General features: G+C 36.1%; 1 protein-coding gene across 6 annotated transcripts in view; it reads left to right on the forward strand.

The window, feature by feature from the left end:
* The window catches only part of NUBPL (nucleotide binding protein like), a 275,956-nt gene that overhangs the window by 208,651 nt on the left and 54,449 nt on the right, over window positions 1-12,856 (forward strand). Inside the window, exon 11 of one of the 6 annotated variants that reach the window (XM_032404899.1) lies at window positions 3,897-9,521. The exons of 3 other annotated variants lie outside the window; for them this stretch is intronic. In XM_032404899.1, the coding sequence (XP_032260790.1) occupies window positions 3,897-3,992 (96 nt within the window). In that variant the 3' untranslated portion in view covers window positions 3,993-9,521. Of the gene's footprint in view, window positions 1-3,615; window positions 9,522-12,856 lie in introns of those variants that run through there. 2 more of the 6 variants (XM_032404901.1, XM_032404896.1) reach the window with 2 other exon arrangements.

The following is a 12,856-nucleotide window of genomic DNA, read 5'->3' on the forward strand; positions in this document are numbered from 1 at the left end:
CTATACATTTTCTTCTGAATGCAGTACTTGCTTCCCTTTCTAATAAATAGCAAGATTAGTTCAGTGTCTATGATGTATATTTAGACTAGCTTCCAGTTTGCCTCCTAGTCATATCACAGGATCCTTCTGTTTACTCTTGTGATGAATCTTGCCTCTTGATAACCCCCTTCCCTTTTCCCCTTTGAACACCAATGGAAATATGCTCACAGGAGCTAGTCACAGCCCTCTCAGCAAATTCTGTTGTATTTGTGGAAGCTTAATACCCATTCTACTTGCATGTCTTCATTTAAAGAATAAAGTTTATACTTGCCAACATGATAAACTTCTGCAAAAGTTAATGGGACTGAACCCATAAAATTGTTAATCATTGGCCCCTTAGATCAACACTTTTTATTGTTTGCTTTTAGGGGTTGACCTACAAGTAAAATTATTAATCAGTAAAGGTTTCATTTTTAGCTTTTTGTTTTCTTTCTAACTCCATCTTCTCTGTTTTTCCATCACTCCCTCCTCCCAACCCCAGATTCCAGGGCTGTCATTCTCTGCACTGCAGATCTTTTAAAATTGGGCATTAGGGACTTCACTCTTCCAGTAACATTTAACTTCCAGAGGACACAAATACTATAGTCATAGTGATTAATTTAAAATATTATTCATGCTGATTTAAGGCATCATCAGAAAAGCTGGAAGGAGTTACAGCACCAGTTAAAAAGCATCAGCAAGCTGCTGCCTCCTCAGTCATTGGGCAAAACCTTCTAAACATGTGCACTGTTAACGAAAGGGGAATAATTGAAACTCCAAATATAGTAGTATATAATAGCCAGAGAAAGCCACAGAGGAAGGGAGAGGAAGTGGACACTTAGGATTCAGAACTCGTAAATTCAGTAGCATTGCCTCTTGTTTGTGTGATTATAATTGCTAATTCAACTTTATCTGCCTTTTGCCTTTGCTTGAGTCCAGGACACAAGTAATGGACCCATGATTGACTAATAATTTTGTGGTTTCATCCTTTTGTTATCAGGTAAAAAATCTTAATATTGGCATACAGAAAGGTGTGCTATAAGGTATTCCTGGTAAAGACTTTCAAATATAAGTGGAAACTTTATTATCTTAGAACTTCTAAATTATTACCTTATAATCTTAATATGAAATGACTGTGTATGATAAAGCAGAACTTCAAATATTTAAAAACAAAGACAAAGGGAAAACATTCCCTATAAAACTTCTTGAACTTTGATTGCCATCCCTTTCCTTTAACTTGTTAATATAGAGCAGACAAATAGGATCCAGCTGTATTATCCATGCTTCTGGATAGCCCAATAAAAGATCTCGAATAGAAGTGTTATTTTATATATATTTGAGCTGATGAAAAAAGAGAGTATTAACAGTTTGAGAAATTGAAATCATATTTTTTACATATGATACACATATTTGCCTTTTTGCTAGTTATGGATTAAACAAAAGGGAGGGATTTAGTTTACTTGTTCCTCAGCCAGGAGAAGTACCTACGAGTACATGTTCGTAGGAGCTCTTCAATGAGATTGTAAATTACTTGAGGACGTAATAGTAATAATAACAGCCCTAATATTTGCTTCTTTTGTGCCAGTACTGCACATATTTTATTATTACTTAATATTCCCCCAAACCCTTTGAGGTAGATACTATTACTTCAGCCATTTTAGAGATGTGGAAACTGAGTCTTAGAAGGGTTAAATTAAATAACTTTCCTAAGGCCTCATAGCTAATAAATGATGGAGCTAAGATTTTAAACCAGGCCTGTCTGATTTCAGAGCATCAACTCTTCACAAGTGAGCTATTCTGCCTTCCTTTTGTATCATTATGTCCCGCAGAGTTCCAAAACAGTAACTTGCATATGATAAGAACCAAAACGTAGTTGAAATGATACTGCATTGGCTGAAAAAATTCAATCTCAACAGTTTCGTAGACATTGAAACTGTGAAACTAAGCACTTTCAGTGGTTTCTTAGCAAATGACAATCTAACCAGTACTTCGAGTGTGATATATTGAAAGTTTAAGCTTGGAGATAGTTCATTAAAAAGCAGAGGTTAAGGGGTGCCTGGGTGGCTCAGTCGTTAAGCGTTTGCCTTCAGCTCAGGTCATGATCCCAGGGTCCTGGGATCGAGCCCCGCATCGGGCTCCCTGCTTGGCGGGAAGCCTGCTTCTCCCTCTCCCACTCCCCCTGCTTGTGTTCCCTCTCTGTGTCTCTCTCTGTCAAATAAATAAAATCTTAAAAAAAAAAAAAAAGCAGAGGTTAAATGTAGCAAATTTGATTATTCTGGAATCATTCAATATTTTGTGTAGTCTGATAGGTTTATGTCTCTAATTTAACATAAGTAAGAATTTAAAGATGATAGAATGATGGTCTTCTCTCAGCTTGCTTTAGTGAACTTTACATTTTTCATCACAAAAATTTTAGGCTTAAACACTCAGAAAAGCTAATAGGAGATAAAAGGTATTTACAAAGATGCATGGGTAAAAATCAGCACACTAGATTTAAGAGAAATATTTATTTATGAAGTATATATTATTTCCATTTTTAAACAAAACTGTTGTTTCTGTTAACTATAACAGAGAGTGAAACCATTTTTTGGATAAAAGCATTATGATTAAAATTGCTTGTACTTTGGACTTACTGTTTAATATGTAGTAGAAGGATCTAGGCTTTGGAGTTAGGTGGACCCAGGTTTGAATGTTTTCCAACTTACTGACTTTGTGACCTTGAGCAAACAACTCCCAGTTGTTTGCTTTATCCAAGTTGAGTTGATGATGCTTGTTTTACATAAGTGAGATTACTTATGCAAAGTACTTGGTAGAGTAGGTACTTGATAAAAAAAATAAGGCTTTATTCATATTTTGAAAACTATTCTTTTTTTTTTATTTTTTAAATGAACTCGTAGGTAAGATTTTAGCTCTTTTCTGGTAGAATAAAACAAAATTCAGCTGTTAGGGCTCAAGCATGGTTTTTAAAAGTGCAAACGTGTGAAACACACTTAAAACACTTCTTCAAGTCTGGGTAAACAAACCTCAAATAGTTCTTTTAGCATGCAGAGTCAGAGTTGGTCAGCCTAGGTTCAAAGACCAGCTCATCCCATATTAGCTGTAATGCTTTGGGTAAGACCACTCACCTTTCTGGTTCTTGGTTTCCTTATCTATAAAGTGGGGTTAGTGACAGAATTTATCCCTTAGGGTAGCTGTGAGTTTAAATGAAACAATACTTGGTAAATATTAAGCGCTCAAGTAAATTTTAGCTATTATCAGTCATAGTAGATGTAGTAGTAGTGGTGGTGGTGGTGGTAGTATATTCATAACTCTTAAGTATATAAATTAATGGTTTTAGAAGATCTTACTATTGTGTCTTACAGTTACTTTTTATAGATAAGATAGGGGAAATAAATAATATTTGCATTGCAATTATTTAAAACTTTTAAGATGCAAATGTCATGAGCATTGTTCTGACTGGACCATGTAAGCATTGGCTTAGTTTGTGGCCCACAGTGGCTTGGGGGTTGCTCTTAGTATTCGGCTGCACTGGGGATCCCACAGGTGAAGAGTGTAACAACTGATCCCAGGAATTCTTGCCTGGTACCCAAAATTCAGCAGGTGAAGAAGCCTATGAGGCGCTCACTGCTGGTACTGGATGCCATTCTCAGAGAGATGAAGAAGATGCTTTCCGAAGATAAAGCTAACTCAAGATATCAATTTGTCAGAAGAGGAGGATATAATTTTTCTACAGCTAGACTGGATTGCTGATTTGCTGACATGGGAATTAGAGCTTAAAAACAGTAATTGCTGGTATTAAATATTTTTTCAGAAAGTCCCCTTCTAAGTATTTGCCCTCTAAATAATCTGAAATCCTTTCTTCCCTGTCACACCTGCAGTGTACACAACAGCATCCTCTCACTGCTGAATTTCCTCATCTCACTCAGCCTTTTCACTCTTCAGTTCAGGAGACAGCTCTGGCAAACAGTTCATGAGTCATTTGATGTCTGCTGGGGAGAAATACAGAACAAATGAGTCTCTTCTTTTCCAGGCCAAAGCTTACCTGAGGATTGGTGCAGAAGTGGTAAAAAGATTGCCACCACCTCTAGAGTGAGTTCCCCAAGTGTTTTGGAAATTTGCCTGGTGCTTAACAATAAGACGACTTTTGGAAATAGCAGTGTGGTGATGAAACCTACAGGAATAATAGCAATCATAGTTGTTTTCTTGTATTTCTAAAGAAATGTCTTATTTTCAGATTTGATTTGCTAAGCAATGACTCACAAATAAAATTTTTATGTATCAATGCTAACTGCTACATTTAGGAATTTTTTTGAAAGCTGATGTGTACCAACTGCACAGAAATGCATTTTATTTTAATGAACGACCCTTTGGGGAATCATGAGTTTGTGTTAGAAGCCCAACCTTCCATTGAGGAAAGAACTGTGCTCTTTTTGTGGGATTACAGAGTTAGTCATTTAAAGGATTTACTAAATTTGTGTGCTGATATAAGTATGACAGCTCTCCATCAGTCAGTTTGGTCTAGATTTAAATCTTGCCTTGGACTATCTTGGACACATTCTTAATATAAATAAACCTCTGCTTCATCTGGACCAGGCTTTATCCTTGACTTACTGAATATAATCTGCAGGGGTGGGGCCTGGACATGTGTATTTTTAACAAGATTATACTGATTTTGATGATTCTGATTATGATGGAAATAGAATAATAGCTAACAATTTATGAAGTGTTTTCTTGTGTTATTATAGTTAATCTTCCATTCATATGAGTGGGGTACTGTTGTTGTCTCCACTTTATAGAAATGAGAAAACTGAGGTATGGGAGTGTTAAGTGTCTTGCTGAAGGTTACTGTTCCAGCAAGCGCTGGAACTGGAGTTTGAACTTGGGCACTGGGATACTGGATCCTTCCTTTTTTACGCTAAAGAGCATTCATTTATTTCAAAAGAGAAATATGGTATTCAGCATTTCCCTCAAACTTACTGCACCGTGAAACCCTCCCCTCTCCCCTTTTAGGAGCATTTCATGGAGTTCGTGTTTCAAACGGTACACTTTGAAAAACATTTATCTTGTCTAGTTGAGGCCCAGAGAAATTCAGGGGGCTTTCCAAGGTCAGGTAGCAAGATAGTTATAAAGCTGCAAGTACTTAAAAGAACCATTAGTTGATAAAGAAGCAGTCTATGACCTTTAGCAAATACCTTCACATCTTTTGCTTTGTCTCTGGCTTAAATAGCCAGAAAATTAGGCAAAGACTTACATGTCATTATAAACATGTTTTCACACACTTATGTTCACATAAAAAAACTACGTGAGTGTTCATGGAGGTTTTGTTTGTAATAGCCAAAAGCAACACAGAGTTTTTCAATGGGCAAATAGTCAAACGAACTGTGATATATGCATACCATGGAATACTACTCAGCAGTGCAAAAGAACAAACTATGGATACGTGTAACAACGTGGATGAATTCCGGAGAATTATGCCGAATGAAAAAGCCAGTCCTAAAATTTTTTATACCATATGGTTCTATTTATGGAACATTCTTGAAATAACAAAAATTATAGAAATGGAGAACAGATTAGTGGTTTTCAGAATTTAAGGGGGGAGGGTTACAGGGAAGAGAATTATGTGTGGCTATAAAAGGGCAACATAAGGAATCCTTGTGATGATGGAAATGTGTTCTGTATTTTGACTGTGTCAGTGTCAATATCTTGGGAGCTATTGTACTATAGTTTTGCAAGATGTTATTATTGGAGGAAATTGGGTAAAAGGGCACAATGGAATCTGCATTATTTCTTACAACTGCATGTGAATCTACAATTACCTCAAAATAAAAATAAAAGTTTAATTAAATAAAACAAACGTGCTACTGTGCCTGAACTAAAATGACTTGGGCCAAATTATCCATGCTAATTAAAATCATGAATAAAAGTATTTGTGAATACACAGTAATCAACCTTCATCACTGTGAGGAGGAAATGACTTTGTATATATTTCTGTTTTTATCATTTTTTTGAGAGAAGGCTAATGTAAATAATCATTGAGCACTTCTAAATACCAAAAAGCAGGTACTTGAACCAGGCTTAACTTTACCTAGACAAAGAATGATTTAAATAAGCTCCAGAGACACTAAAGGTTGTGTGCCAATTTAATACATCTCATAGAGAAATGGGAAAGATCATTTTTTTTCTCATAAATACATGACTTAGAAAAGAGCTACATGTAAAATCACCCTTGCCCACAAGTCTCTGCAGATGCTTCCAGGAAAGCCACTGAAAAGATGGTGGTTGGAGTATATATTGCAGGTTCATAAGTGGAAGAAGAAAAAGTAGCTTTAAGAGCAAGAATGAAACTTGTTCTAAAATTTAGCCTATGGCAGCCTTTGCTAAGCTTCAAAGAGCTGACTTTAAAGATAGACTGTCAAGCACAGCTAGTCTGCCTGTTGTTAGGGGTAATATTTATTCCTTATTCTTCACATTTCCATAGAGTTTAGAGAATTTCCATTCCACTCTCCAGAAGGTGAAGACAAGCTGCCCCACTCCATGCCAGGGAAGGAGGAGTGACGCATCTTATGAGTAAATTTCTTCCTGTCTGCATTTCTTTGATTTTAGCCAGATCCTGAGCTTTCTGAGGCAGGCTACAGGGAAACCTGTTCATCTCTGCCTTGGACTTGGGTGGGCAAGTCCATCTAATTTCGGGGTTGGGCATTTGGTAGCCCACTATGGTCACATATCCTCTAATCCAGCTTTTTGTCAGTAATATAGTAATATTATTTACCTTTATCTGAATTCTGTGTATCTCAGTTCCAAACAGGGGAAGAATCCACCCCCCCCAATCACCACACTCCAAAAAACATACCAAATATCATTCTAGAATCCTAGAAAATCAGAACCAAAGAGTACATTAGAGTTCAGATACTTGCATCTCTCCATTGGAAACACTTCTAATAAAAAAAATAAGTTCACCAATGGCCAGAAGCTTTCTGGGGGAGAGGGGGAGGTTATAATGAAGTATACTATATATATATATATATAGATAGATATAGATATACAGTAAAGCATGGGAGACATAAATATATAGGTCAGTTGTCTACAAAGTGGACACCTATGTAACTACCAACCAGGTAAGAAGTAAACCAATACCAACATCACAGAAGCCTCAGTATTTTCTCTCATAATTGCTTCCCTCTCCCCTTACAAAGTTAACCATATACTGATGTTATAAGATCTAAGCTTGTACCCTTCAACATTATAGTTTTGCCTATTTTTTGCAGTTTATATTAAATGGAATTATACAGTATTTTGCTGTATATTAATTGCTTTTATTTTGCCCTATATTAACTGCTCTGTATTGTTTCTGAGCTCCACGTCTACTGTTGCATAAAGCAATTATTCATATTATTTGCTGTAGAATATTATGTTGTTGGAATATACCCAGCTTGCCTGTTCCACTGTAGATGGATATTTGGATTGATTTCAATGTTTTATTCTTACAAATGGTGCTGCTCTGAGCATTCTTGTATATATTTTCTTGGTATTCCATACTTAAATTTTTGTTGAGTTATTTCTGGGAGTGGAATTATTGGTAGTTGTTTAGTGGTATCTCATTGTGGTTTTAACTTGCATTTCCCTGGTTATAAATGAAGTTGAGTACCTTTACATATATTTATTGGCTAATTAGATTTCCTCTTTTGTGTGCTGTCCAGTCAAATCTCTTGACCATTTTTCTATTATGTTGTTGGAGTGTTTTATGAATCCTTGTCAGCTCTATGTTGCAGATGTCTTTCCCACTCTATTATGATTTGTCTTTCACTCTCCTAATGGTGTCTTTTTGATAATCAAATAATCTTAATTTTAACATATTCAAATTATTTTACTTTATGATTATTGATTTTTGTGGAGTGCCCCAAGGTCATGAAGATATTATCCTATATTAATTTCTAGAAGTTTTAACATTGTTTTGCCTTCTACATTTAGTTCTACAATCCACCTGGAATTATTTTTTGGTTATTAGGTGAGGTAGCCTTTAAGTATTTTGTGTTTTTTTTTTTTTTTCCCTTGTGGTTATCTAATTGTCCACTGGGACTGTCTTTTTCCTCTACTTTTCTGCAGTACCACCTTTGTTGTAAATTAAATGTCTATGTTTCTATGGATCTGTTCTGGACTTTTATTCTGTCCCATTGGTTTATTTGTCTGCCTTTGTACCAGTAATTCACTGTTTTGTTTATCATCAGCTTGTTGTTCTTCAAGAACGTTTTGGCAATTCTTGATTTTTTTCATTTTTATATAAATTTTAGGGCCAGCTTGTGACATTCAAAACAACAACAAACTACTAGAGAATCTCAATTTTGCTTAGGATGGAGAAGGCTAGGAAGAGTGTCATACTACCCTTTGAACAAGAAAAAACTGTATGATCTACAAAATCATAATTTTTCTTAAACCCACCAGATATCCTAAGTTACACTGCAACCAAATCTTCTGAAATGTATGAAAAGACAGACCCCTTCAAGGAAAGACAGGATGCAAATATACCTTTGGCAAAACACAGAAGAAAGAGATGACAAACTCCTTACAATAACACGTAAGAAAAATCCAATGAAAAATTTTAACAAATTGGTAAAAACTGAGTGTGGGATAACAGAGAAATTAGAACCCCTGGAAGCTGTTAACAGAGGGGAGTTTGCATCCACTCATAGGCTTTTCTCTCTGGACCTCACAGGGTGCCTAAGAGAAGAATTGAGCATGGGGCAAGGGACTAGAGAAAGCCTTCTTGAGTAGTACAGGCCTGGAGAAGAGTAGCTGATGCTTTAAGAAAAACACAAAACCTTGCCTGACTCTCCTTCCCTGTGGAACAAACACCAATAAGTCACTAGGGGAGGGTAGTAAAACTGTCCTCAGATGAAGACCCATTATGACTGCAGGAGAGGAAATAGGAAACCCCCCTAATCATGGCGGAGAACAGGAAGTCATCCTGACCCTGGCCACTAAAGGCATCGTATCACTGAGGGGAGGGTTGGTATCACTGAGAAAGCCTATTCACCAAGATTCAGGGACATAGGGCTTATCTGAGCTAAGGCTGGATCAAGACAACGGGGAATCCCCTGCCCCACAGCAAGCTAGCAAGCACTAAGTATCAAATATTAGCAGTGTCCACTGGTGGAGGAGAGGTAAAGACTCTGAATAGAGAGGTCAAAAGCTAAGAGTAGAGCAACCCATCCTTCAAATTAAGCACAAGGTAATGCCAGAGGGATTTGAAGCCGGTGCTGTACTGAAGGTAACCATAACAATAAAACCTAAATAAGATGACTCCTGACTAAATTAACTCAGACCTGTACATTTTCTGACAAAAGAAGAGTCATGCACATTTTCAGCCATAAATACTATTTACCTCCATTTTTACTATCTTACACATGATGTCCAGCATTCAGTGTAAACAATTATAAGACAACAGAACTAGAACAAATAATCCTAAAATTCTTAGAGAACCACAAGAGACCCTAAATAGCCAAAGCAACCTTGAGAAAGAAAAACAAAGCTGGAGGTATCACAATCCCAGATTTTAAGATACACTACAAAGTTATAGTAATCAAAACAGTATGGTACTAGCACAAAAAAATAGTCACATAAGTCAATGGAACAGGATATAAGAGCCCAGAAATAAATCCATACTTACATGGTCAATTCATCTATGATAACAAGGGGGAAAGAATATACAATGACAAAAAGTTTTTTTCAATAAATGGTGTTGGGAAAACTGGATCACTTTCTTACACATACATAAAAATAAACTCAAAATGGATTAATGACCTAAATGTGAGAACTGAAGCCATAAACTCCTAAAAGAAAACATAGGCAGTAATTTCTTGGACATTGGTCTTAGCAATGTATTTATGGATGTGTCTCCTCAGACAAGAGAAACAAAGGCAAAAATAAATGGGTCTACACCAAAATTAAAAGCTCTTGCATGGCAAAGGAAACCATCAAAAAACAAAAAAGCAACCTACCAAATGGGAGAAAATATTTGCAAATGATACATTCAATAAGAGATTAATATCCAAAACATAAACAACACCAAAAATAAACAATCAGATTATAAAAAGGCCAAGGATCTGATTAGATACTTTTCCAAAGAAGACTTAGAGATGGCCAACAGGCACATGAAAAGATGCTCAACATCACTAATCATCAGGGAAATGCAAATCAAAACCGTAATAACTCAAACCTGTCACAATGGCTAGTATCAAAAACACAAAAAATAACAAATGTTGGCAAGGATGTAGAGAAAAGGGAACCTTCATGCACAGTTGATGGGAATGTACATGGGTGCAGCCACCATGGAAAACAGTATGAGGTTCCTCAAAAAATTAAAAATAGAAATATCATACTATCCAATAATTCCACTACTGGGTATTTACCTTAAAAAAAAATGGAAACATTAACTTGAAAGGTACATGTACTGCTATGTTTATTGTAGCATTATTTACAGTAGCCAAGATATAGAAGCAACCTAAGTGTCCCCTGATAGATGAATGGATAAAGAAGATGTGATGTAATGTGATGTGTGTGTATGTGTGTGTGTGATGGAATATTAGCCATAAAAAAGAATGAGATTTTTTTGCCATTTGTGACAACATGGATACACCTAGAAGGTATTATGCTAAGTGAAATAAGTCATAGGAAGAAAAATACTATATAATTTTACTTATATGTGGAATCTGAAAAACAAAACAAATGAACAAACAAGAAAACAGGAACAGACTCATAGATACAAAGACGGAACTGGTGATTTCTAGAGGGGAGTGTTGTAGGGGATGGGTGAAATAGGTAAAGGTAAGAGAAACAGACTTCCAGTTAATAAATAAGTCACAGAGATTAAAAGTACAGCATAGAGAATATAGTCAACAATATTGTAATAATTTTGTATGGTGACTACACTTATCATGATGAGCATTGAGTAATATATAGAATTGTTGGATCACCATGTTGTACCCCTAAAACTAATATAACACTGTATTTCAACTATACTAGAATAATTAAAAAAACAATATTTAAAAATTATAGGACATAAAAAGCAAGAAAAATCAACCCTTTATCAAAAGACAAAGCACTCAACAGAACCAGACACAAAGATGACTCAGATGACTCAGATGTTTGTACTATCAAATAAGGAACGTCTATGATTAATATGTTAAAAGGTCTAATGGAAAATGTGGACAACATGCTTGAGCACATGGGGAATTTCACAGATAGATGGAAACCATAAGAACAAATAAAATAGAAATGCTGGAAGAAAAAAAACAGTAACAGATCAAGAATGCCTTTGGGCTCATCAGTAAAACCTGACAGATGAAGAAAGAATCAGTGAACTTGGATATAGGGAGATAGGAACTACCCAAATTGAAGGACAAGAATAAAGTTACACACACACATATGTGCACATGCACAAGCAAGAGCTGGGAATAAATTGGCATCTCAGAAGAAGAAAGGAACACTGGGACAGACAATATTTAAAGAGATAACTGCTAAGAATTCTCTTGATAAAATGGGAGGTATCAAATTGGAAAATTCGCAGAACTCAGAAGGCTCCAAGTGGGATTTTTAAAAACAAATAACAGATTGAAACTGCTGGAAAAACAAAGATAAAAAGAAAATCTTGAAGGCAGTAAATGGAAAAATTCACATTACATACAGATAACAAAAATATGAATTACAGTAGACCTGCCCTATGTAAGGCATGTAACAATGGAGGGACATTAATAAAGTACTGAGATTTAAAAAACTGCCAATCCAGAATCCTATGCCAGTGAAAATAACACTCAAAAAGGAAAAACTTGGGGCACCTGGGTAGCTGAGTTGATTAAGCATCCAACTCTTGGTTTCGGTTCAGATCATCATCTCATGGGTGTGGGATCTAGCCTTGTGTCAGATTCCGTGGTGAGCAAAGAGTCTGCTTGAAGATTCTCTCCCTCTGCCCTTCTCCCTACTCACGCTGTCTCTCACTCAAATAAATGAATCTTTAAAAAAAAAAGGAAAAACTTTTTTTTTTTACAAAAGCTGAGGGAATTCATTAATAGACTATACTACAATAAATGCTGTAGGAAATTCATCAGGCAGAGGGACTAGAACACCAGATGGAAACTGATCTATACACAGAACTGAAGATCTCTGAAAATGGTTAAAATAAAAATAAACATAAAAAGTACTTATTGTCTTGAGGCATCTGGGTACGTTAGTTAAGCATCTGCCTTCGGCTCATGTCATGATCCTGGGGCCCTGGGATTGAGCCCCGCGTCAGGCTCCCTGCTCAGCTGAAAGCCTGCTTCTCCCTCTCCCTCTGCCCCTCTCCCCAGCTTGTGCTCTCTGTCTGTCAAATAAATAAATAAGATCTTTTTAAAAAGTACTTATTATCTTATTTTTAATCATCCTTAAAGACAATTGTCTAAATACAAAATAATAGCAATATATTATGGATTTATAGTATATATAAAAATAAAATATATGAAAACAACACAAAAGATGAGGGGGATATATTTGGAGTATACTGCTGTAAGATTCTTATACTATATGAGAAAAAGTATAATACTATTTGAAGTATTAATTAAAGCCAAACACTGTAAATTTTAAACAATTACTAACCTTTTTTTAAAAATGGGGTTAAGTGGGTGCCTGGGTGGCTCAGTCGTTAAGTGTCTGCCTTCGGCTCAGGTCATGATCTCAGGGTCCTGGGATCGAGTCCCACACCGGGCTCCCTGCTCAGCAAGAAGCCTACTTCTCCCTCTCCCATTCCCCCTGCTTGTGTTCCTGCTCTCGCTATCTCTCTCTCTCTCAAATAAATAAATAAAATCTT

Source organism: Phoca vitulina, unplaced genomic scaffold (genome assembly GCF_004348235.1).
Source record: "Phoca vitulina isolate PV1807 unplaced genomic scaffold, GSC_HSeal_1.0 scaffold7, whole genome shotgun sequence".
Lineage (NCBI taxonomy): Eukaryota > Metazoa > Chordata > Mammalia > Carnivora > Phocidae > Phoca > Phoca vitulina.